General features: G+C 45.8%; 1 protein-coding gene across 1 annotated transcript; it reads left to right on the forward strand.

Annotated features, from left to right (window-relative positions):
* Nucleotides 1-3,933: 3,933 nt before the first annotated feature.
* On the forward strand, nucleotides 3,934-23,271 carry LOC8044005 (probable proline--tRNA ligase, mitochondrial). Its single transcript, XM_042288469.1, has 13 exons — nucleotides 3,934-4,201; nucleotides 9,029-9,206; nucleotides 9,848-9,921; nucleotides 10,366-10,446; nucleotides 11,323-11,395; nucleotides 13,393-13,500; nucleotides 14,127-14,220; nucleotides 14,396-14,433; nucleotides 14,595-14,656; nucleotides 15,264-15,343; nucleotides 17,984-18,119; nucleotides 21,893-22,075; nucleotides 23,071-23,271. The coding sequence occupies exons 1-13, from the start codon at nucleotides 4,037-4,039 to the stop codon at nucleotides 23,200-23,202; spliced, it is 1,404 nt and encodes a 467-aa protein (XP_042144403.1). The 5' UTR covers nucleotides 3,934-4,036; the 3' UTR covers nucleotides 23,203-23,271.
* Nucleotides 23,272-23,565: the final 294 nt, after the last annotated feature.

A 23,565-nucleotide genomic window follows, 5' to 3' on the forward strand; every position in this document is an offset into this window, starting at 1 on the left:
GCTGATTCATAGATATTTAGATTTGAAATCTGTTGACGGACTTCTTTTCGTTCAATTGATGTGGCGTTTTTATACAGACAGCCGTCTCAGCTACATTTAAGGCAACCTGCAATGCTGTTGGGTTTGGCGCTATCTAGCAACTGAAGCAAGAAATATTGGGTATGCCAGGGAGTGGCGACTGTGTTTTTCAAACGTGAGCTATTACTCTGGTGGTGCCGCTTAGCCCAGTGCAACGTTACTGGAACCTCTCAGTTGGGAAACTGCCATAGAGCCTGTTCTGAAAAAGTGGTGCCGATCCTTATCTCAGTACTGAGCTAATAGCGATCGCAACACTGCCATTTCTCCCGCAGCGGCCACTCCGTGAACTGCACGGCTGCACTTACTGATCCTGTCGAGCCCTATTAGCTTAAAGCCTCTCTATCCTGGGAAAAGTGGCGCCATTCATTGTTGTGGAAATTCGCGAGACACATGCCGCGCGCCACTTCTGGGAAGAACATGGCGTCTGAAATTTAGCTCGGTGCTGCGCTGTGCCGCCATGATCTTCCCAAAGGCTGCACATGCATCGATGCACCTTGTGCTACTTTTGAAACATGAAGGGGCTTTAATTTAGCTCGGTCTCTGTGGACGCCAGCGGCCCAGGTTTCAAGGGCAAGTTTCCGAACTGAGCGTTTTAGCAACATTGGCCTAGTGTCTGAAATAAATACTGGGCAGGCCAGAAAATCGTGCCAGTACAACAGAAGCTACAGCCCTGGTGGGCCAGAACTGATGTTGGCTGACTATTCCTTGGGTATTCATTCTACCAGAAAAAGGAAAATGCTGACAGGCGTTGGCCTGGTGACTTGATTACTGGATAAGAGGGAAGGGTCCCTGCTAGAGTCTAGTCCCTACTAGTAGCCCCTGCCATGTTCCAGAGAATTTGTCAGCATCTGCCCTCTTCATCATGCCTGATTTTGGCTGAGGGTCTTGTATTCTTCAGCACTTACCAAAGTGCTCATCATCAGACCTTGGCAATAAAGCCAAAGCTGTGGGTGCCCGTGCGCCCGCGCACATTGAGCGCCGATCGCAGCTGTGCCATGGTGCTTAAATGCGTTCCAGACACCATCGCTGTGCTCGCGCGCTCTTCACTTCAAAAATGCCAGAAAAAAAAAAAAAAAAAATGCAGAGCTCTTTCTGCCCTTCCACTTCACGTGAAGATGGAGGACCAGCGAAGCTGTTATTAAAACCAACTAGCCATTCTTATTTCTACAGCAGAGTTGATAAGGGCTGGTTTCCCCAGGATCGCGTCCGGTACCAAACAAATGTCGACACCCGTGGTCGACACAACACTGGTTGCCGCCGTTGCTCATAGATAGCGGTGGCTGTCCAGAGTGTTGTGTTTGCTGGCTGTCTGCTTGCCGCCGTCGCTCGTATATCGCGGCAACCTTTCCAGCCTCAGCAACCAGACAACTCTTTGCTGCCGTTGCTCATAGATGGCGGCAGCATTTCTTCAGAGGATCTTCAGCTTGGCCACTGAACCTCAAACAGAAAAGGAGTGGGTGAGCACAGTCCGGGTAGAAGTGAAGAGGGTTGAGAGGGACCGTCGGATGAGCGGCATGCTACAACACCCTTCCATGCACATGTAGGCGTCTCTGAAGACGGAGATTGCCCCGTTGACTTTCTGCGGGAACACACTGGGCGGTCGACTACTTATAAAGGCCCGTGGTGGTGCCCTACGTATGATAGCAGCGTGACTGACACGGTATGCAGTGCGTGTGGAGCGGGCGAAGAGACAATCGACCAAGCTTGCTGCTTGCGTGCAGGGTGCTACACCCAACGCCTGTCGTGGGTGCCGGCTTGGAGCAGGCACTTGGTTTCACGAACGAACAGACCCATGTAGTATGCTCAGCAGGAACGGAACGAGCGGCGATGTGCGCAGCAGCGTGAATGGTTCCGCAATCTAAAGTTCCACTGCGTCGAGCGCTTCGGATTCTCTCGCGAAAGAAGAGCAGATCGCTCGCCCGGAAAGCCACCGCCGAGAACAGAAGCTACAGCTCCGCTGCTAGCTTCCTTCTTCACCAGAGTGGAAAGGCTGAAAGATTTTTTACGTCTAGGACGACCTCAAAGACGGCCCCTATGACGACCTCAATGATGACTTCTAGGACGACCTCAAGGACGACTTCTAGGACGACCTCGAGGACAATGCTCAGAGATGATAACAAGGAATCAGGACCTCACTATCTATACTCTGTTTCATACTAAGCGTGCAACACTGTTAGAGTGTACTCGAAAGGACGAGTGGGGCCACCGGAGTGCTATTTCGGTACCTCCGCATGTGGAAAAAATGGCTGATCCAAGCCACTTCCAAGTGAGAGGGCGCTACGAGCGAAGTGGTTCGGATTAGATGCTTCTTATGAAAAATGTGTTTCGTTCCAACGCCAAGCTCGACTGGCACACTGGTCAAGGTCATAGAAACGATAGAACTCCGGACTATATTTTTTATACAACCTAGACGTCGGGCGTCACATATATAAAGTCACCGCGACCTGACTTGTTGTCATAACGCCATGCGACATCAGGACAACACCAAGACGTCAACGTCATCATCGACGTTGACAGCGTGTGTTACACGACATCAAGACTGCATTCTCAAGTCATTGCATCGACAATGACGACGACGTCAATGGTGACGTTGATGACAACGATGACAACGTCGTGGGACATCAAGACGATGGCGTCCTTGTCAATCAAACGTCATAAGGACGCTTGGGGTCAGTTCGTTGACGTCGTCGTCGACAGGACGCAACTCGACGTCACGAAGACGTCATCGTCGACGACATTGCATGACGTCAAGACTTTGTCGTGACTGCGCGTCGACATTGATGCTGGCGAAGGCGACGACGTTTCACACCGTCAAGGCTTCGTCGTGACGTTGACGTTCACGATAAAGTCAAAACGATGTTAACGTGATGTCATAGTGATGTTTGACGTTGCATGGGGCATCCACGACAACGTTGGCATCGACGACCACATCCTCGATGTGGCGCGCAATGCCATGACTGCGTTACAACGGCGACTTGATGTCGCGTAATGGCGTCCTCAACGCGACGCAATGTCACGACTGCGTCACAACAGCGACTTGATGTTGCGTAACGGCGTCGTCCTCGATGCAACGTCACGACCGCGTTACAACGGCGACTTGATGTCGCCAAATGGCGTCGTCCTCGACGCGACGCGATGTCACGACGGCCTTACGACAGTATCTTGGCGTCGTCTAACGTCGTCAGCGATGACGTGGCGTCGTCGTGTCGTGGTGCTCTGACGTTACCTCTGACGTCAAAGTCATAAAAAATACAATATAGCCCCTAAGGGGATATATTGCCCATGTGACCTTGACTTGTGTCGTTGCTTGAACGCAGTGAAGGTGGCGCTGCGATCAAAGTTGCTTGGTTCCATCTGATCGCTTTCCACATTTTGAGGTGCGACTGAATGCTTGAGCGGAGCCTGTAACTCGTTCCACTCGTACCTTCTAGTACACTAACGCTGTCAAAGCTACGGGTGGCTTCATCTATGGTTTTGTTTGTGCGAGAACGCGTTCAAATGATCATCGACATCAAGCCGCATGCTCGCGCCAGTAGCTTTGACAGCGTGGCACACTAAGTATGAAACAGAGTATAATCAGTATAATAATGCCAAGGAAGGCTGACTCACGCTGGCTGCCGTGCCCCCCCCCCCCCCCCCCCCCCCCCCCCTCTCTTTTTTAACCTGTTACTACCATTGGGGGAGTTTTCTGTGAATATCCGCGGACGCATTTTTTCCCAGATCTTGGCTCATAACAGCTTCACTGTAAAAGATTTATACTTTGCTAGTTTTTGGAAACTGCAGGACACTATGGCCAGACAGCAGCATGAAGCGGAGTGTGGCGGCTTCCGCACTGTGTATGGCAACACTGGATTTGCTCAAATGTCATGGCGGCCTCCATGTAAAATTTTCCGGCGTGATCGTTGTGCTGCGAGCATGTTTCTTTAAACGCGCCTTAAAGGCAGTGAGTTTTAGTCGAATGGTGTGCCCACGCACCACGATGTTGTTGAGACGTTTTGTGAAGCTTTCGAGGCACCTGAGCAGCAGGGCGAACGTGGAGAACTTCGCCCGCTGCTCTCGCCTGTTCCAGCCGAATTCGTTCACGAAACTTGATGCCAAGCAAGGGCTCTGCAAAAGCCAGAAGGTATGACTTAATTTCTACTAATTATCACAGAGTCTTATAAAGAGACAGGGTACCTGTAACGCGACGTTTAATTAATGTTAGAAAAATATAGTCTGGCTGTGCTCGGATACGTTTCTCTCGGATCTTTGATACAAGTTCGTAAAAGTCGGTCAGACAGTTTGTCAAGAGACAAACTGTGTGATCGTGCGTACAGCCCCTTCCGGTCGAGGTGCACGACGTCGTGCGTATAGCCGTAGTATTGTTTATTTGTCTGGCTGTTTGCGTGTTTTGTTTAACTTCACACTGTTATCCAACAGGGTAGGAATGTAGCAAGCAAAGCAAGCATCAAACCGATGTATTGAGAGGGAAACAGAAATCTTGTCCTCGTCTTATTTTATTTCCCCACATATAGACCTTTCCAGCGGCAGTCTTGAGCGAAGCGATTTACAGCGCGCGACCCTGGTTTTGAGTGTGCATCAAAGTTGCCTGACCGCGCTGGGCTGTGGGTTTTCTTGTCAATGGGCTGCGACAGCCGGCATAGGCGCAATTCCGGACACTGGCGGTGTTTGCAGTGCCACGTTTTGCAGCTGTTGAGGGCTAATTTCCCAGTTTCGTGTCCGGTACCAGACAAATGTCGACACAAAACTACACAAAACTCTGGACAGCTACCACCATCTGTGAGCGACGGCGGCAACCGGTCAACCAATCTGGTTGTCACCGTCGCTCATAGATGGCGGCAACCTTTCCAGCCTTTCCGTCAAGGTGCGCATGGTCAGGTGGTCGCCGTTGTGTACATCTTCCCCGCGACGCCCAAGAGAGACATTGAAGCATTCATGATGGACGTCTTCGGCTGGGTCACGCTCGGCGACGACACGGACACGGACAGCAGAGAGGCCATCACTAGGCTTGGGCTCACAGCCTGTCAGGGCTCCCTCTGCCAGCACATTAAGACCCTATGCGCTGAACAGCACTCCACCCACAACATAGAGGTGCGGGTAAATTGGGTACCGGGACACGCGGGCGGCCGAGGCAATGAGGCTGCTCATGCGTGTGCGAGCATGCAGTCAAGTATCCGCTCCGACCCGGATATTTCGGTCCTACCTGCACTACTTGACCCCGATCCCTGGGGAAAAAAAGGCCGCAGCCAAGAAAGTGGATCGCCTTAGTCTCAAGGAGCAGACCCCAGCCAACCCTTCACTCCTACTGAGAGGTCTGCCAAGAGGTGCACAAGTGCTCATTCATAAGGCATGCACTAGGGCCGCTTTCACTGAACACATCCTGGCCCGATGGAGAACCTACACCCCCAAGAGAGGGCGCCCGCCTGCTACAGAATACCCAGGCGGTACACCCACTTCACGCATGAGTTCCCACTCCGAGTCGGCGCAGTCAACCGAGGCTCCCAGCCCGGCGGTGACCTGCTCTAAATGTTCTGCAGGCATTCTCCCTACGGTCCGACATCTACTGTGGGAGTGTGTAATGCTCCAAACTGAACGGAGTTGTTTTCTAGTCCCCATTGTGCGTGCCTACGAGGACTGGATTAACCCCAAGAGTAGTGCCGGCGCGAAAGAGACGCTGCTGTCCCTCTGGGACTTTGCGCGCGACGGGCATTGACTGAAGGTTATAACCTTAATTTTCGTTTTCTTTGATCCTCCACTGTAAACCGTCCCCTCCAGGCCGTCGTGCCATCCTTATCTTAATAAAGTGTAACAACAACAGTTAAAGAATATAGAAAGCAAACACTTGACACTTGGCATCTTCATAGATTTTAGCAAGGCTTTTGATTGCCTGAATCACAAAATAGTTCTTGACAAACTAATCAGGTATGGTATACATTGTTCATCACTTTCTTTTTTGTGTTCTTACTTAAATGAACGCGAGCAATATGTAATCATCGACGGTAAATTTTCATCGCTGTTACAGATAAAGTGTGGCATGCTACAAGGTAGCATTTTGAGTCCGTAGCTCGTTAATATCTATAATAATCTTGTGAACACTACTGAAAATGTATTTTTTTGTCTTGTATGCCCATGACACTGTTCCTCAGTGACGCAGATGCAAATGACCTAATAACCAAGGGAAATTTGATATTGTCTAGATTCTTTTTGTGGTTGCAAACAAATGGTCTATATCAGGGGACTTGAGTGTCGGGGTCAGATATCCCACTTCTGAAAGGCTGAGGGCCGACGTAAGGAGAGGGGGTCAGTTAGAATATTTTATTGAAGGGACCATGTTCTCTGCTTTTTGTAAACTCGCAGTTTGGCAGTGACATCTTTAGCTTTAATTTGTTTATGGGACCGACTGTGTGCCCTTACCTGATATAATAACACAAATTAAAATGGCACCACTCCGCCAACGTGCTGCCCTTTTTAATAAAACAAGAGAGCTATCGTTCCCGTTGCTCACTTCACTTGGAAATTGTTCCAACTCAACGTGTGTTCCCCCCCCCCCCCCCCCTTCCCCCCCCTCAAAAATTTTTTTTTTTTTTTCATAAAACAGTTTTTGCTTTATTAACAGTTTGTATAGCAGCAATTAACAACAAGAACAAAAACTTGCGTTTTATTGGGGATACTTTTTGAACATGAGAATCTCGAACACGTAGGTTTATTTTTGGCAGATTTTCCTGCTGAGCGAAAGGATGTGCAGCCAATGTCCGTCCTTGAGTGAAGAAAGCGGGGACGCAAAAATTAATATGAAAACAAAATAATATAAACTATGTGATATTTTATAAGAGCAGAGCTACAGATCGAGCAGAAACAAATTGGCGACATGAGATTGTTATGGCACATGCCATTTCTAGCGCTCAAGACATGCAAACGGGTGCTCGCAGCCGGTCGCCTGCGAGCCGCATCCCAGCGAGTCGCGGGCTGCATGTTTGAGATCCCTGGTCTGTATGTTAATAAAACAAAAACAAAGGCAATTCAATTAAAATCATTCAATAAACGTGTACATATACATAAAAAAAAACTGTTCCCAATTCATTTCGATATAATCAGTAAAAGAACATAAAACATTAGGCATTATATTATCAGAAATTCTACTGTGGGATCAACACGTAAACCAGATCGTCAGCAAATTATGTAAAATTGTGGGTGTGTTTGCTCATTGTTGGGTCATTCTCCGCAAAAATATAAACCTACAAGTATATCATGCATTATTTAAATACCACATATCTTGTTGCCATCTTGTTTTGGGTACGACCACGAAAACAATTCTTAACAAAACATTATTACTTACAAAAAGAAAGTTTTGTGTTTTATTGAAAACTTTAATTTCTTGGCCCGCACAAAAACCCTGTTTTTACGATACAAAATAAAAAATATACATCTATTTTATGACTACCTTTTGACTCGGCCATTTCGTTTCTCATCCCCTGAATTCATTAGCTTTCCTAAGCAGACATCAGGATTAAATAAAAATGTGCTCGCATCTGCACCCGCTGCCCCAAGGAATGGAAAGCGTTTCGATTTCGCACAAACTACAGTTCACAGTTTTAATCTACCCTCATTGCTCAAAAATTCACAGCGTCTCTTACGTTATCCCTAAGATGTTTGGGGGCGAAATCCCAAGCGCCGATGCATTAGAGAAAGACACTTGATTTACTTTAATTCAATTCAGTTAAATTCCTCTTAATTTGCTTTGTCATCCTTCTTAATTTCATTGCCTCTGGTTCGCCTGAGTGGTCACGCAAACGTTTTGGTACCTTTCGTGTCGCGGACGTGTTTTTGCTCAAGGACTTTGAAGGTCAACTGAACGATGAGACCATATAAGGCTTTCGCGTTAATAAATATTGCATAGATGACATGGACATTTACTCTATGAATCTTAAATCATCGTATCTACTTTTTGTATAGTATGTGATGTAAACCTGTAAAAGCTTGACCTTTTTCATGTATGTATTTATTTTGTTGCTGAAATCTCTGTAGTTATTTTTGTATAACTGTAGCTGTCCTCAAAGTGCGCGGGGCACAGACCCCGTCAAGTCAACACTCATTCAAAGTCTGTAACCTGTACAGATGCAAAAAGAAAAAACATATTATTATTATTGTTATTATTATTATTATTACTGACTGCTGACGAGTTACTGTGGGCTCGGGTCAGGGTTAAGAACTGTGTTCATAGCCTTCAATACACTACTTCTGAAAATCTCTGCACGCAACACTGCGTTTGGCCATGGAGAAGAGTGGCATGGTTCCGGTTTCGATTGTCGACTGCCCATTGACAAATTAGTGCATCTCAGTGCTGCCTGAAAATAAAGTTAACGCTCTCTTGCATTGCGCCCGTTCATCTTCCTGAGAGTTGAAAAATGGAACTCTAGTAGCCGTAATGACCTACCTGCCTAGGCTTAGCGAGGAGTAGGAGTATGGCCGGCCGCGTCTCATACCTATCTGGCCCTCCCAGCATGGCCCTCCCGGCTTTTGAGGAGACAGTGGAACAGGATGGACCGATTCAGTATACTTCTTCCATGTGTTACTGTAGTCCTGTGCTTACCTGTGCACAAACATTGGCACGTCGGGAGCCCAAACGTGCCCCTCAACACTACACAGCATTCTATTCATATTGGTAGGCAACACCGACAGTACTAGAAATTTAAGAAAAGTCACATATTCGAAAATGGGAGCATCGTATTTGATTGTGACAGGACGTCTTGAAGCGAGTTTGGAAAATCGAAGCCGAAACCTAATGGTCAATGGGTTCCCAAGATGCCTTGCGTGGCACTACGCCGCTAGGATCGCTTCGATTTTCCGAGAGGTCTATTTAGGGGGAGGGAAGATGCCAGTGCCCACCTTGGAAGTATGCTATTGCTCTCAACGTTGCTAGTTTTATAGCTTTGCGTAACTTCTTTTTCAGTTGATGCTGGACTACGGTCTTATAAGTCCCTCCGGTACTGGAACGTTCGTGCTCCTACCCCTCGCCACCAAATCTTTGGAACGCCTCGTCGACCTGATTGACTCGGAATTGCAGAGTGTCGGTGGCCAGAAAATTCTGCTGCCTTGCCTAGTGCCTGGATCCCTTTTCAAAAAAACAGGTAAGTGTCATTGTGCGCCGGCAGCCGTAATCTATTTCATTACATCGGTAGGTTAATGGGCTTAGCCTGTCTGCAGCTGCCTTACACTCCTCAAGTGAATAAATAAGCAAACAAAGGGTCTGTCTTTTGCTGACCACTAAGGAAACATCAGGAGCAGGAGTTGTCCTTTTTCAGAGCTTCAGTTTGGCATGGAAATGCAGTGGTATTAAACATTTGAATGTTTCATGTAAAAGCAGAGTTGTATAAGGCAGTGATGATAATGCAATTGATGCAAAGGCCCAGGACACAGCTGAGCTGGCTGTGTCCTGGGCCCTCCCGGCTCCCAAAATTTCCCCCTGAAGTTGTACTTCTCGCAAAATCAAGATGTTGCCTTGAAGTCTTGTGTATCACATCAAATCGTATGTTTACGCTATTAAAATGCTTTCTGTAAGAAAGAGACAACAACCGTTAATTGAGGAGGAGGTTTTCAACTTATGATTCTTACTTTGTGATCATTTGCTTAAATTTCTTGAGTGAACACTTTTGTTGTATGCTTTTATCTTCACGAAACATGAGGTATGGTAAAACCCTTGAAGGCGACATGTTCTGAAGTTTCTGGTAGGGGTCGCGTTTTCTTACTGCTTGATCGTCTTCTGCTCCAGGTAGGTGGGAGGACATGGGAGATGAACTCTTTAAGTTGAAGGACCGTCGGGACCATGACTATTGTTTGGGGCCCGTAAGTATTTTTATCCACTTATGTATTGTGGAAATACAATGTGCCGAAAAGCATACGACTTTTACAAGCTACCTACTGTAGGCCTTAATATCTTCATGGTTTTCTAGGATACAGAAAAACAGAACTTGTGGCATCCCAGTAATCAAAGTGTTTAAGAAAATAATATTCTTCAATATATTGCACCTTTTTGTTATCGATAAGCTAAGCATTTTTCTTTTGCGTAATTGCAGTTGATATACTGCTTATTGTGGTGCTGAGCCAACCTACTGTTAAAATTCAGCTAGTACCTTATTCTTTTTCTCTGTGCCACCTTAATTACGATCTAGCTGTCCTGGGGGTATAAAACAAGGAAGTAAGTTGAGCATTATTGTTGTGTGATTGTTATTTCTTTCATCGCTAATCTTTATACCTCTGTAACGTCGTTTCCCACTCCTCGCGTTGCAGACCCACGAGGAAGCGGTGTCTCAGTTGCTTGCGTCTCTCCCGTCGCTGTCGCTCCGTTGCTTGCCCATTCTTCTGTATCAGGTCAGTGCACCCAGCTTACAGGGTGACTCAAAGTGTGTCGTCCTTTCCTCATTTTCTATCTTCGAAATTAGTTTGGAATCTAGTACTACAGCATAACGTCCGACAGTGGCCTTGAACCTCTCAATCTCAAGGCACATCTGCCTCCAACGAGAGCCAAAGAACACTGCGGCTTTTTCAGCACCATTGCAGCAAAGCAGTTTTGAAGTGTCCTTAGGACTCTCAAAGATTTGTGTTGAGAGTTGGGCACCAATCTATAGTATTTCAACTACAATAGCTTTAGGTTTGCTGGGCCTATTATGACGATATACTGCCAATGAGAACAATCAGCAATGCTGGCAGGGATGTTGCAAAAGCATTGTTTATCCTTGTGGCATCTTTACAAAAGTTCGTCTCTTTCTGTGAGTGTACCTGTGAGTCTAGATCAGGGGCGGCCAAGCTGACCCGGTCTAAGAACCGCAAACAAAACCATGAAACTTCCAAGAGCCGCAGGGGGGGGGAGGAGCAAACTTGTCCAGAGCAATAAACGAAACTCGGACTACTTTCATTCAATCTGACTCAAAAGCAGTCCAACTGTACGTAAGGTAGCAGTAGCACAAGACTACCAAACCGCAACCTGTCTTTCGATTTAAAACGCGTTCCACTTTTCTTTTTGGGGTTTTGGGGGAAGTGCTCGTGTATTCGGGAGGGGAGCGGGGAAGTGGGGGAAAGGAGGGGGGGGGGGGGGGGAGAGAGCCGCAAGCCGCACTTTAACACACGAAGAGCCGCATGCGGCTCGCGAGCCGCAGCTTGGCCACCCCTGGTCTAGATCAATTTAGGACCCTTAGCATTACATTGTAGTATGTGAGCATCATTTAAGAATAATTTCGTTTACGTCAGATCAGCCCCAAGTTCCGTGACGAGGGCCGTCCGAAGTTTGGTCTCCTTCGTGGCAGGGAGTTCATAATGAAAGGCAAGCCTCCTCCAAGCAACATAACAATAAACATTTTGTAGGGGTGTGCAGATATTGAAATTTTCGAATACAAATCAAATAAGAATATTAAAAAAAAATAGCTTTGAATATGGAACATGTTTCGAATATAAATGTGCCTCTAACAAATGATAAAAAAAATGCAAGTACTTTTCTTATTACCTTCAAAACCAAAAACAATGCAACTGGTAACACTCCTTGATTAGTAATCACCTGTCAACTGTGCATCAAAGTAGACAAGAGGTGCAACTGATTAGTAATACAAATTGACAAAATTAAGAGTGTGCAAAACTGCACACATCTAGATAGCATGTAAAAATCCAGCCTGTGTCACACAAACAACTGGTGGTAGTGACCGTTTTTTTATAAATATAATTGAAATTTCTCTTGACTACCCAGCATGTTGGATATCAGCTACTAAAGCAATTGTTGCAAATTATCATGCAAGAAAATTAATTGCTGCACTTGTTCAGTATATAAGCGGTCCCTTTTTGCAGCGACAACTTCTCTTGCAGCAGAAAATACCCTTGCTCCTGCAGCAGAAATTATAGAGTCTCTAGAAAAGTTACTCACAATGCAGGCTTGGCAAAACAAAATCCAAAGCTACTCTTTTGTTTTGAGCTAATGCATACCTGTTTGCACAATTCTAATGCCTCTTTTTTTTCCCCCAAAAAATCGGTGCCCAAAAATACATGCGCGTTACAATCGTAACCAAGAACCGAAACTTAAAAGAAAAACGCAATACTCGGTATAAAGTGACTAGCTCCATCGCCATCATGACCGTTTGTTTACAATTGCCATTTTGGTACCCATATCACGCAAATGGACCTTTTTCCAGTAAGTTTCAGCACATGCGCACACCCTCTGCCCTGGCCTTGCTTCCCGCTGTCTCCATTTTCGCAGGGCACCATCCCGCACGACCAACATTGTCAGCACCTATCTTTCCGTGTATTTCGTCATTTTTTGACGATTCTTTTTCTGGGTATCAGTAGCATGGTGCATAAAGAGCAATGCTCACCGATAGAACGGCACAATGTCAATATGTTTTGACGAACGGAGTCCTATTGGGCTGCCCTTTAATTGTAATTCACAGACAAACTACCACCCGGCACTCGTTACTTGAAAAAGGTTCATTCTCTTGTGTCTACAAACTGGTGTCTGCTGTTAAGGTGGAAAAGCAAAAGACATTCTACTAGGAGGTTTTATTTAAACTAAAGGGCATCACGCTCGCAGGTAAAGTTAACGGGGTAGCACTGTGTGACCTCCCAATCCCAGCGACCCGACGAGCCCGCAAAGTGTTTGGAAGACGACCCTCCCAGAGGTTATGGTCCTGCACTCGTACAAGCACAAGAAGCGCAGCACCTAAAACGCTTTAGACGAAAGCAAGTATTACCTTTGTGGAGAGCAAAGAACCATTGTTGGACTCCGACAACGGCGGCTAATGCATGGTATTTGTTTTTGTGTTGGCGTGCGTTTCATAAAATCCGTTTTATGAAGTGAGCTATGTATTCAACCTTCATTATTTCACCTGTGCGGTAGAATCGGCAGCAATTTACTTTTTGAATATCTGGGAGCTGCCTGCGTGTTACATTTGGGTGCGGGTTAGAATTGTGCAAACACGGTAGTTCTACGTATAACGTAAACGGCAAGGGTTTATAAGAAAATGGCTACAATACCTGCAATTTAGTCGACTGAGCACGGCTTTTCAGAAAGCTCTGAATGATCAGGGCATGTCCCGCGCGCGAATTATTTGCTATTTGCTTGGAATATTCGGCCATAACCGAATATTTGGAAATTTTCAAATATGCAATTCTCGAATCGAATACAAATCGAATAAGAAAAATATTCTAGTCATATTCGAAATTTCAAATATTTGCACGCCCCTAACCTTTTGTCTGGGGGTGGAGGGGGGAGGTTGTCACACTACCGCCGGTGTATGGCTCCTGGTTTTGTGGCAACGTGTGGCACACTCTTTGCAGATATGTATAGCTTCGACAGAAGTGCTGAAAGCGCGGCAGAGACGTACGACATTGTCTGCACTGCGTACAGCCGGATCCTCGAGCGCCTTGGAGTGCCGTTTGTGAAAGGTGGGATTCTGTTGTCTTCAGCACATTCATGTCTTAGGTAGCAGTTGTGCAGAGCGGGCGACGACACATTTAACCTGTGCCAGACTGCCCTCGTCTGTCTTTGTCAAAAAGGCTTTTGTATCTTGAATATATTTATGCCAACACGCTCAAAAACCTCCTCGAACCTGTGGGTGCCCATTTTTTATTTATTCATCTTGCGTGTGGCACTAACTGGGGTGGTTAAGTTTAACATTCTACACTGATCTGTCTGAATTAATTGCAACGAAGTGCCAATGTGATGTCTATGCTAATCATGTTATGCTGTGTATCTGTTGTACAGATGGGCATAGGGTAAACATGTTTGTTTAGAGTCAATGAGAAAAGGCAGTGCACTCGCTTTCTTCTGTGGAATTTGTGACTCTTCATTTGATCTGTTTTGGAGCTTTTGGATGTTAGCATTATTCAACTTCGACTTTGATCTTGCACTTCCCCAAAAGCTGGATGGCCTAGCTGAACTCCTATTTTAAGAAAGGTGAAAGATTCTTTGCAGGAAGAAAAGTTGTTTACGTGGTGTTCGTTTTTCTGGAACTTGCTACAATATGACATCTGCTTGAGAGAAGCTTCATTTAATACTTTTTGTTGTGCAGTCAAGGCGTCTTCAGGCGCTATGGGTGGAAACTATTCGCATGAATTCCACTTTCTGAGCAACATTGGAGAGGATCGCCTTTTTGTCTGCCCAAAGTAAGTTCTAAGCTTCAGGCTTGGGGTGTTCTTTTTTCTTCTTTTTTTTAGCAATCTACATTAGAATGTGGCATTGCTGCTGTGCTTGGTGACTGTTCTACACTGTGCCTTTGTGGTACAAATATGCCGCCTCCAGGTTTTTGAAGAAGCTCCAAATCTTTATTTTTATTCGCAGGTGTCATATTGGTGTAAGCGCCGACAAAGTTGAATCAGGTGAAGGTTTCTGCTTTTTTGGTTGCTAGTACTTTGAGTGACTATAACAATTTATAAAAAGTTTTCATTTAATTTGTGGTCTTGTGGAATGACTCATAATGTTTTTTTTCCTAAGAACTTCCTTGCAAAAACTGATTGTTTTTTCCCTGGTTTTATTGCAGAGACAGAGAATCAACCCTGTGATCAGTGCAGCACTCCCCTCGAGGAAGAAAGGGGTGTGGAGGTACATTCTTTGTTCTTTTTTTACTTGTTATCGCATTGTTGGACTTTAGTAGCACGACTGTACTGCTGGTAATTCATCTCGTACATCTGATCCTTGTATTGTGTCTTCCGTTTAAAAGTAGAAATTCTGCCCACTGCAGACTATACAGGTGCGGACTGTACAAGGATTTGTTTTTCTTCTAGATCGTTCACTGTGACAAAACCTGAAGGATTTTATGAGTACCAGAGTATATTAATGTTGATTTATGGATGATAAAACCCTTGTGAGCTAATACAGCTGACATTTGTCAAGGCGTAATTTATACAATAATTTTTACGTTTGAATTAGGCACTAAGTGCAGACTATGCAGCAGGTGTGGACTATCTAAGCAAAAGCTCTTATTTTTGACCCCAAATGTGTCCCTGCAGACTATGCACCAGCTGCGTACGATGGTCCAGAAAATGGGGTAGTTACGGTTGATGCAGCTGTCACCAGACTACGCTCGAAACGTTGGCGGCACGACTGTCGCCAATTGTTGCGCTCTCACAGGACGACGTGTCTACAAAGCGGAGCTGGCAAAATTTGTGTGCATAACCGTAACTGTTGCTCATGCTTGCTTCTTCACAAGGTTGCCCACGCATTCTCCCTGGGGACTGTTTACTCCGATCCACTCAAGGCAAGCTTCATGGACTCTGACGGGAAGAATAAGTAAGTGGTTGTTGACACTCCTGTTTTTGTGCAAGTCCTTGCGAAAAACGCACTGGCAGCTGGGAATGTTCTAAGCCACGGACCAATGGAGACACGGGGTTTTGGCCATTGTTCTAGTTTTGTACTTTAACACCCATTGGCTACTACGCGTGTCGTGTGCTGCCGGGCCGTCTGTACCGCAAATTCTTTTCCGCTAAAACAGGGCAATAAGTTTGTACAGTAAAACTCTGTGCAGGAAACAAGAAAACTTTTTTATTTACATGCTTAACTGGTTTGTTCCAGTCTACAAATCACTAGGCCCTCACAGAACCTTTCTTGTATGAAAGATCTTGAAGCACTCCATTCTCGGTCGCTTAGGCATCGCAAAACCAGGGCTATCTTGCTGTGATTCTGACTCGTAACTGCTGTCGGAATCGCTCCCGTTGCCGACAGAAGGCTCTGAAAACTCACTATCCTCACCGGACATCCTGTCATCATCTGTGTCAAAGAGGTGTCTATGTTTTCATCGTCGGAAAGGCCACGCTGTATACTGGACTCTGCCATCTTCTCCAAGTAGACAACGATCGAGTGGGAAGGACGACTCACAAAAGAACAAGCTCAAACAAACACAGCGAACAGTATGACTCTCGTCATCTGTTGGCAGTGTATCTAACTACACTACCCCAAGTCTACATAGTGCATCATCTTTGAATGGCTTTTTAAAACATATGTATGCAGCCCGGCGAATCGCCGGTTTTGGCAATATGGCCCCTGACGGCACGCCCAGCGATTCGCCGGATTCGGTAGCGAATGGGTTAAATCCCCTAATTTTTTTAATTTTGTTTGGCAAAGTTGAAGGGTCTGTAAAGAATAAACGTCCTGCTTGCAGGCCCGCATTCCAGTCTCGGGAATTTCAGAAGTTTAGTGGCCATGAACATGTCACCTCTGCCTTGCTAGAAAAAAAATTGTGGCCTAGAAAATTATGGGTTTTTACTCCTTTTCTGCATTTATCGTGAGTTTAAAGCCTGGCTGTAGTTGTCACAGAAGTCGATTGCAGCCAAACTTTGGTTTTAGAATTATGTTTCTGTCAATCAAAATGGGGCAAGAAATGTGTACTCCAGTTTGCATTGAAATTTAAAATTTGTTTCATGTGCTAGAACTGCTGTATGTGTCAATTCAAACATCACTAGTGCATTGTGCATTTCAAGACCCCAAGTTAGCTATCACACTTCACTAGCAGTACTATAAATAGCAATAGCTGGTCGCCTTCTTTCAGGGCAGACTTAAACTTCTTCCTGCCCTTTGACCTTTGGCTCAGCATGGAAGCTCTGGAACCTCATTTTAAAGTCTTCAACCTGCATCACTACCTTTGTGCTTCGCTCCAAAAACATACCCATTACTGCCTCATTCTTTGACGTTCGTTTTCCCAAGCCGACAGAGAACGATAACCCTGCTCCCGCAATACTTGCCTTTTGTTCTAAGTTTTCCTTACTCATGGTCACCTGTTTCTTTTCATGGGCAGTCGCCAACCGATTTTTCTAACTTTGCGGGGACAGTAAAAACGTCAGAATAATAGAGCCGTTCGAAAAATCAGCAGATTAAAAAAAAACTTACCTTTATTACGTCTAAGCGGGCTTAGAAAAGCCGTCAATAGTGACTTGCTTCAGGTTACTCCTCCGCTTGCGTTCGGTCACTTTCTATTACCTTGAGAACCGCTGCCTTCTTTTCTAGCATTATGGTTGAGTACTTTCCGCGCTTCTTAGCGACACTTCGCGGCGGCGACAGACCAGATGAGGCCCTGACGTCCAAGCCAGCGTAGTCTGAAAACACAATTCACGGAGACAAGATGAGAGGCGCAAGTCCACGACTGCAGATTGGCGAATTAACAAAGCAAAATGGTAAGAATGATGATGATAATCACGTGCAGCTAGAGAGAAGAAAAAAAAGCCGTAGCATAGTGTCGCCTAGCGGTAGGATTTGGCAGTACTCGAGTGGCACTGCCAAACCAAACCAACCCATGTGCAGCCAACATAGAATCTAAAATGGCGGCTTTTCAGTGGTGTCTCCCGCCAAACGTTCGCAACGCTTCTGTCCAAAAAATTGAACTTTCAGACTGTTTTTTTAAAACATCGGTTGTGAATACGCACTCTTCCTATCGGGTAGGTCACTGTTCCTCCTTTAGGTCTAAAAATCGAACAAATCCGAATTATCGGCGTGCGGAAAATCGGTCGGTAACTTATTTTCCAAGTCATCAGCATTCTCAACTTAATATTTGAGAATATATAGTCATAAGGAGCTTAGTTGCTGCCCTTGAAGAAACGCCAGTGAAAATTGGGTTGGGGGTCCTTTTGCAAAGGGACGGTCGATGACAGAGTGCATTGACGCACTGAACTTGCAGCACATAGCGCGAAAGCTCGCACTACAGAACCCAGGGGTGCTGGGTTCAATCTCCACCCCTGCCCGTCTCAATCTCGATGAACATCTTACGGGCATGCGGTCATGTGTCACTGCTGTGCAGAGCACATTAAAGATCCCAGTCAAGCAGCAGTACTGCTCTGGCTAAATTTATTGTTTAGAGCAGAAACACCAGACGCACATAGGGGCTGCCTAACTTCCCGCCGTCTGAGCACACACAAAGCACTATTGCTTCTACTTTTGCAGAGCACTGGTGATGAACTGCTTCGGAATCGGAGTGACTAGGTTGTTGGCCGCATCTCTCGAAGTACTCTCGACGCAGTCCGAGCTGCGATGGCCATTGGCGATTGCTCCCTTCAAGGTGGCGGTGGTCACTCCTAAGGCAAGTGTCTGGTGATAGTAGACATTCGTACGCCGCTCGACAGCTCAAAAACCCCGACGTTTCTTCTGTGGGCCTGTACAAAGATTACGCTAAACCTGCCATACTCCATTTCTCCTTGCGGCGGATCGCAGTGGGAGCTACGAGTCATCCTAGCCAATTCACTGCCCGCTGTAAACATGTCATATGATTACACCCCCCCCCCTTCTCCCCCCCGCACGTCGGTGTGCCCCTTCCCTAAGGTCACACAACACTCGCGTGGCTTTGGATTTCTCGTAGAGTCCTCTGCAGTTCATCGTAAGGTAGGTGGCGTGGTTGCGACATTTTGGTCATCGTGCTTTCTGGGAGCTGCAGTTACGATGGGCACGAGCTGTAGGTAACAAACCATGGGCACTTCGTTTAGCCGTGAAAGTGTAAGAGCATGCTTTAGAAATTAGATACTCTTATGGCGCGTTCACACTGGAAACGGATCCGCAGCCGCCAAGCGGTTGAAAATGCTCGGATCCACTTGGCGGCTGCGGCATTTTCAACCGCTTTGGGATCGATTTCTCTGAACCGCTTTTGTAAACCGCAAAGTAGCAACCATTTGCAATGCGACGCTGACATAACGTTGGTAGCTTTCAAAACAAAATTGTGTCTGTCGCTGATGAGGCGTCCAAGGCGCTGTAGTCCTAATGTTGCAGCAGACAACTCCATGAAGAAACAATATGATCACATCCGTCACTTGAATCTGTCGCCAAAATAATTGAATAGTAATTTTAATGCGCTTCGCTTCAGTGGTTTTGTTCAGGTAAGCTAGTTTATTATTTGGGGTGCTAAAGCTCGTCGCTGCACTGCCTTGATAGTCTTTGACCATAGAACCTCATACTCCCCTCCCACCCAATTGACTGAAATGATAGCTCTTGTACCCACTAAGGCAATCGTGTGAACTACTATAGCTTTCGGCGCCGTGCTTGACCGGCAGAAAAATTTATAGAGACGTCGTGAGCTTAATTGCATAGCCAACACACTATGGTGGAGCTGGCACGTTCATGCGATAGCTCTACCTGTAACGTTTCTGCTACCAAAAGGAATGAAGGGATCCTATTCAAGAAACAAAGTGTATGTACCAGACGATGCATAGGTAATTCATGTGGCATTCATTTGAGCTTAATGTCAAAACATACCTCGGACTCGATCGACGCTTGAGTGACGAGAGGAAAGTCCGCCACCAATGAAGCCACGACCGGCTGCTGAACACATTCCCTGCACCACGGTCCACCAGTGACGCTCACTACTCCGAAAGTGGAGCAAACAACGCGGGGAGAAAGCTGGCTCATATCCCCAGAACAAAGTCAGCTATTTATGCGGGAAGGGTCCACTTTGAAGAAAGGGTCGGGGGCATGCTATTCTGAGTCACCAAGGTGCGCCTAGCAATTTTGGGCTCCGCGCATGCGCAGTGTGGAACGCGCAACGTTAACGCAAACACGCAGTGCTTGCCTTCGCTCGTATACGCAATACTAAACCTTGCTACTGTTTCACCGGTTTTCCAACGCGAACGAAACATGCTGCAGTGAGCAGACGTGCAAGCAGGGAGGCGATCCTTCGAACTGGAAAACGTTCTAGGAAGTTTTGTAATTATAAAAGAACAATGGAATCTGTTTTTTGTATTTTGGGACATTTGTTCCGGAAGGATTGGCAACGAATTCGGAAGTCTTGCCGATTGCCAAAAAAGTGGGTGACTTTGATAGCACCATATGTTTGACCCACAATTAATGTCCTTTACATAGATTTCTCAGACTAGCTAGAATTTTTTCATTGATTTTATACTATTTTTATTTTATAACCTCTTGATTAAATATGCTGAAATTGGCACCAGTGATGATAATCCACCAACTTTGGGTTACCGTAGTTGTTTGCACAATTAAAATGAGATCATATGCAACAAATTACATTAGGGCTTGAAAAACTATGTATTAAATTTTCCTAATGTATTATCAATAATGCAAATTGCAGTAGTGTAGGCTGCCAATAAACACCGCAGTCACAAAAATATATCACTTAACCATAAGTGTCTTTACAGAAAAGTTTAATTTTGTTTTCTTTTTAGAATATGAAAAATTGTGACATTGCTATCAAGATAAACATAAACCCTGAATGGAATATAAAGTCCTATGCATTACGCGTTGCCTTAAGAAACATTACACACTTATTCCGCCCAACTTGGATTCCATTTTTTTTTTACTTTTTGTAGTGAGAACAGTTTTTCCTAATTTATGTTTTGTGAAAATATCCTGAACCCGTTACCCGTGGCAATATTTTGTAGAATTTGGATTGATTTTGTTTTTCTTTTGTACTGGGAATAGTGCTAAAGCAATTATTCATCTAAATGCACAAAGACCCACAGTTCATTATTTGACATGACAATTATTCGTGTGAGAAGAAGCATCAAGAACACACAAATATTAGCGCTGATTTTTTAATAAATAGCTCTAAGTATGAAAGACCCTGTCTTTAAAGGGTCACTGATCACTCCAAAATATTTTGAAGTGCCTAAACCAGAAACTTACGTCACAAAATAAACTTTCAGCTAACAATTTATTTAGCTCAAGAATTATGCTGCGAGACACATCTTGAGTTAGGTGAGAAACCAAAATTAACACTTATATCGAGAAATTAAGTCCGAGGTAGAAGTTGGTTTTAGTTTCGTTCACAAATCAAAAAGTGCCTTCTGGTGTAAATTTCATGCCAAACACCGTTTTGCTTTCAGGATAAAGAGGTGGTCCATGTGCATAACACCCTAACTTCCTTGTATACATGGGAATAATTTGAGTCACTCAATGAAGCCAGCTCACTAGGCAGGCTCAGCAACTGGTATACCAGCACACATCTCCGGCCCTCACTATATCCGCCATTTTGTAAAACGAGTGGCACCACCTATAGACAGTTGTAGTCGCGAATAAGCGACAGTTATTGAGACCGAAACTTCTGCCAACAGTCTGAGAAAGGATTGTGCGAGTTACCTGTTGTCCCCTACCCATATACCGTAAAATACAGAGCGAGCACACTCCCAAAAGTTGGAGACGACCTTAAAAAACTGGGAGACGGGCGACCGGTAAATCCGGAGAGCATACAATCACAAGCAACACGAGACGGAGTGGGCTTCACTGCTCAGCACTGGTGCACACGCGTCAAGCTTGATTGCAGTGCGCCGACGTGCTAGGTGAAGCATCCGTCGCGGAGCAGCAGCTCGGCAAGCTGGGTGTTCTCAAAAGTCTAGCGCAGGCACCCGATACGTCCTTTGATTATTTTATAGACCGACGCGCTGTTTACAAACAAGCCCGTGTTGGCCCTCACTGGTGTGGGCACTGCACGTGCGCAGAAACGGAATTCGCGAAATGTGAAGCGTCTACGCATGTGCAGCGCCGTCGACAGCGCCACCGCAGCTGCGTGACGTCAGGGCTGCGTGTTGGTCTATAAAGATCTATAAAGATTTCAAACGTAGCCAATCAGTGTTTGTTGGAGACAAGAAAATGCTCAGCGTTTTACGGCAAGTATGAGAAACTAATGTGTCTCGCTCACGCACCTTTTTTATTCCTCGCCGGCGAGCACTGTGCCGCCATTATAATCGGTGCGTCGACTTTTTGATCAATTTGTTGGGCATGAAATCTTCATTCTCTTGCTCGAACTTGGTCAGTGTTGCCCGTAAATCTTACACCGGTGCAGAAAAGTGTAGTTCGATCGAACGACCCTACTGACTGCCACATGTTCCGCCGTCCAATTCGATCTCGGAGCAGAAAGGGAGTCACGAAGAGGAGGTTGGGCTCCCCCTCAGCCTCCACCTGACCAGCTGCCTGAGCTCCCAGGACATTCTGGCGGGGGACGTCCTCCTGGACGACCGGGACTCCTGGACCATCGGCAAGAGGCTCAAGGACCTGGACCACATGGGCGTACCTTTCGTCGTCGTCGCCGGCAAACGGGTGGCACCCCCTGTCCCTCTTCCGGCGCTGTTTTAATGCAGGACGTGTTATACGATTGGCTCGAGCCACTTGCTGCGATGCGCTACTGGCGTCGCAGCAGCGCACCACGTGGCGTCAGCGTTTGACCGGGACTTCAAAACGGCCGTCTTCCAAGACCGCTTCATTTATAGAATTCTCGTATATTCCGAGATGCGAGTCTTCGAATTTGCCGCTCAATCCGGCTAATTATGAGATCGAGACGGCAAAGATTGGCGCAAAAGCCATTTGCGGTCCGATGCAGGTTGTTGCGCGCGACATTTCATAGTATGACGGGGCGCGTAGCTAGTTACAGTTCTTCGTCGGCTAGAAGTGAGAGAGGAACGGTTATTGACTCTGCCTCACATGGAGTGTCGCATGCAACGGCCTGCTTCGCACCTGGGAGGGCTTTTCGTGCTAATCTTTGCAGTTTTGAATGCATAGTTAACCGGATTGAGTGGGGAGTTTGGTGACCCATATCTCCGAACTCTGGCTAGTTAGAAATCTATAAAATGGAACTCTCTTGGAATATGGCTGCCTTTATGTTACCAGTATAAACATATGACTAAACTAATTAAAAAGTTTGTTAACGAATTTTAGTTAATTAGAAAATTGACAGCTATGACTATACTTGCTTAGTGTCTGCCCGAAAGCGTAACCTAGGGGCAAAAAGGGACTTTGCGACCCTTCCATAGTGCCTTTCTTAGAAATGCAGAACTTCATTTTGAGAGCTCTGTGTAGTTCCCTCAGTTGCAATGCTTTTGTGCCTTTCTTTCGCATCTCGCTTTTGTGTTTCACTTTTGTGTCTTACTTTGGCGCTTTACATAACTTACCTATTTCATGTTAAAAAGGTGACTTTTGTACTATTAATATATACCAGAGTTGTGAAGCCCTTTCTTTTTAATAATGTGGCCACATGGGTTACCTCAATGCTATCGGCAGCACTTGTTTGAATGGCAACTTTTTTCTTTTCTTTCCAGAGTGCAGAGGCTATGCCACTGTTTGAGCTTCACGACGTCTACCGAGGATCTGTGACGGAGGTGACGCAGTCGGAGTTGCTCCACTTCTTCCAGCATGGAAAGTTCAGAGAAAAAATCGGGGACCACCTGTAGATATAAATGTAGGAACCAGTAGAGACATTACGGAGGTTATGTGAATATACATTACTGTTTGAAGCGAAATTCCTAGACTGGGTCGCCACAGCGTGTTTCCTCAACTGTCCGAGGCAGTTTCTGGGGTCCAGGGGTGCTATGTTGCGCTTTTTGGACTCCCAGAAGACTAGGAAGAAGGAAGTGACGTCAACAACGCAGCAAATGCAGATTGGATGTTGATTTTGTTTTCTTCTGTCAACATCCAATCTGCGTTTGCTGTATTGTTGACGTCACTTCATTCTCCCTAGTCTCCTGGGAGTCCAAAACGTGCAACATAGCCCTCCAGAGCTGTGCCTTGCCACGCGACTTGCTGCCGTCAAGCGT

Source organism: Ixodes scapularis, unplaced genomic scaffold (assembly GCF_016920785.2).
Source record: "Ixodes scapularis isolate PalLabHiFi unplaced genomic scaffold, ASM1692078v2 PGA_scaffold10__122_contigs__length_95168666, whole genome shotgun sequence".
In the NCBI taxonomy this organism is placed as follows: Eukaryota; Metazoa; Arthropoda; class Arachnida; order Ixodida; family Ixodidae; genus Ixodes; species Ixodes scapularis.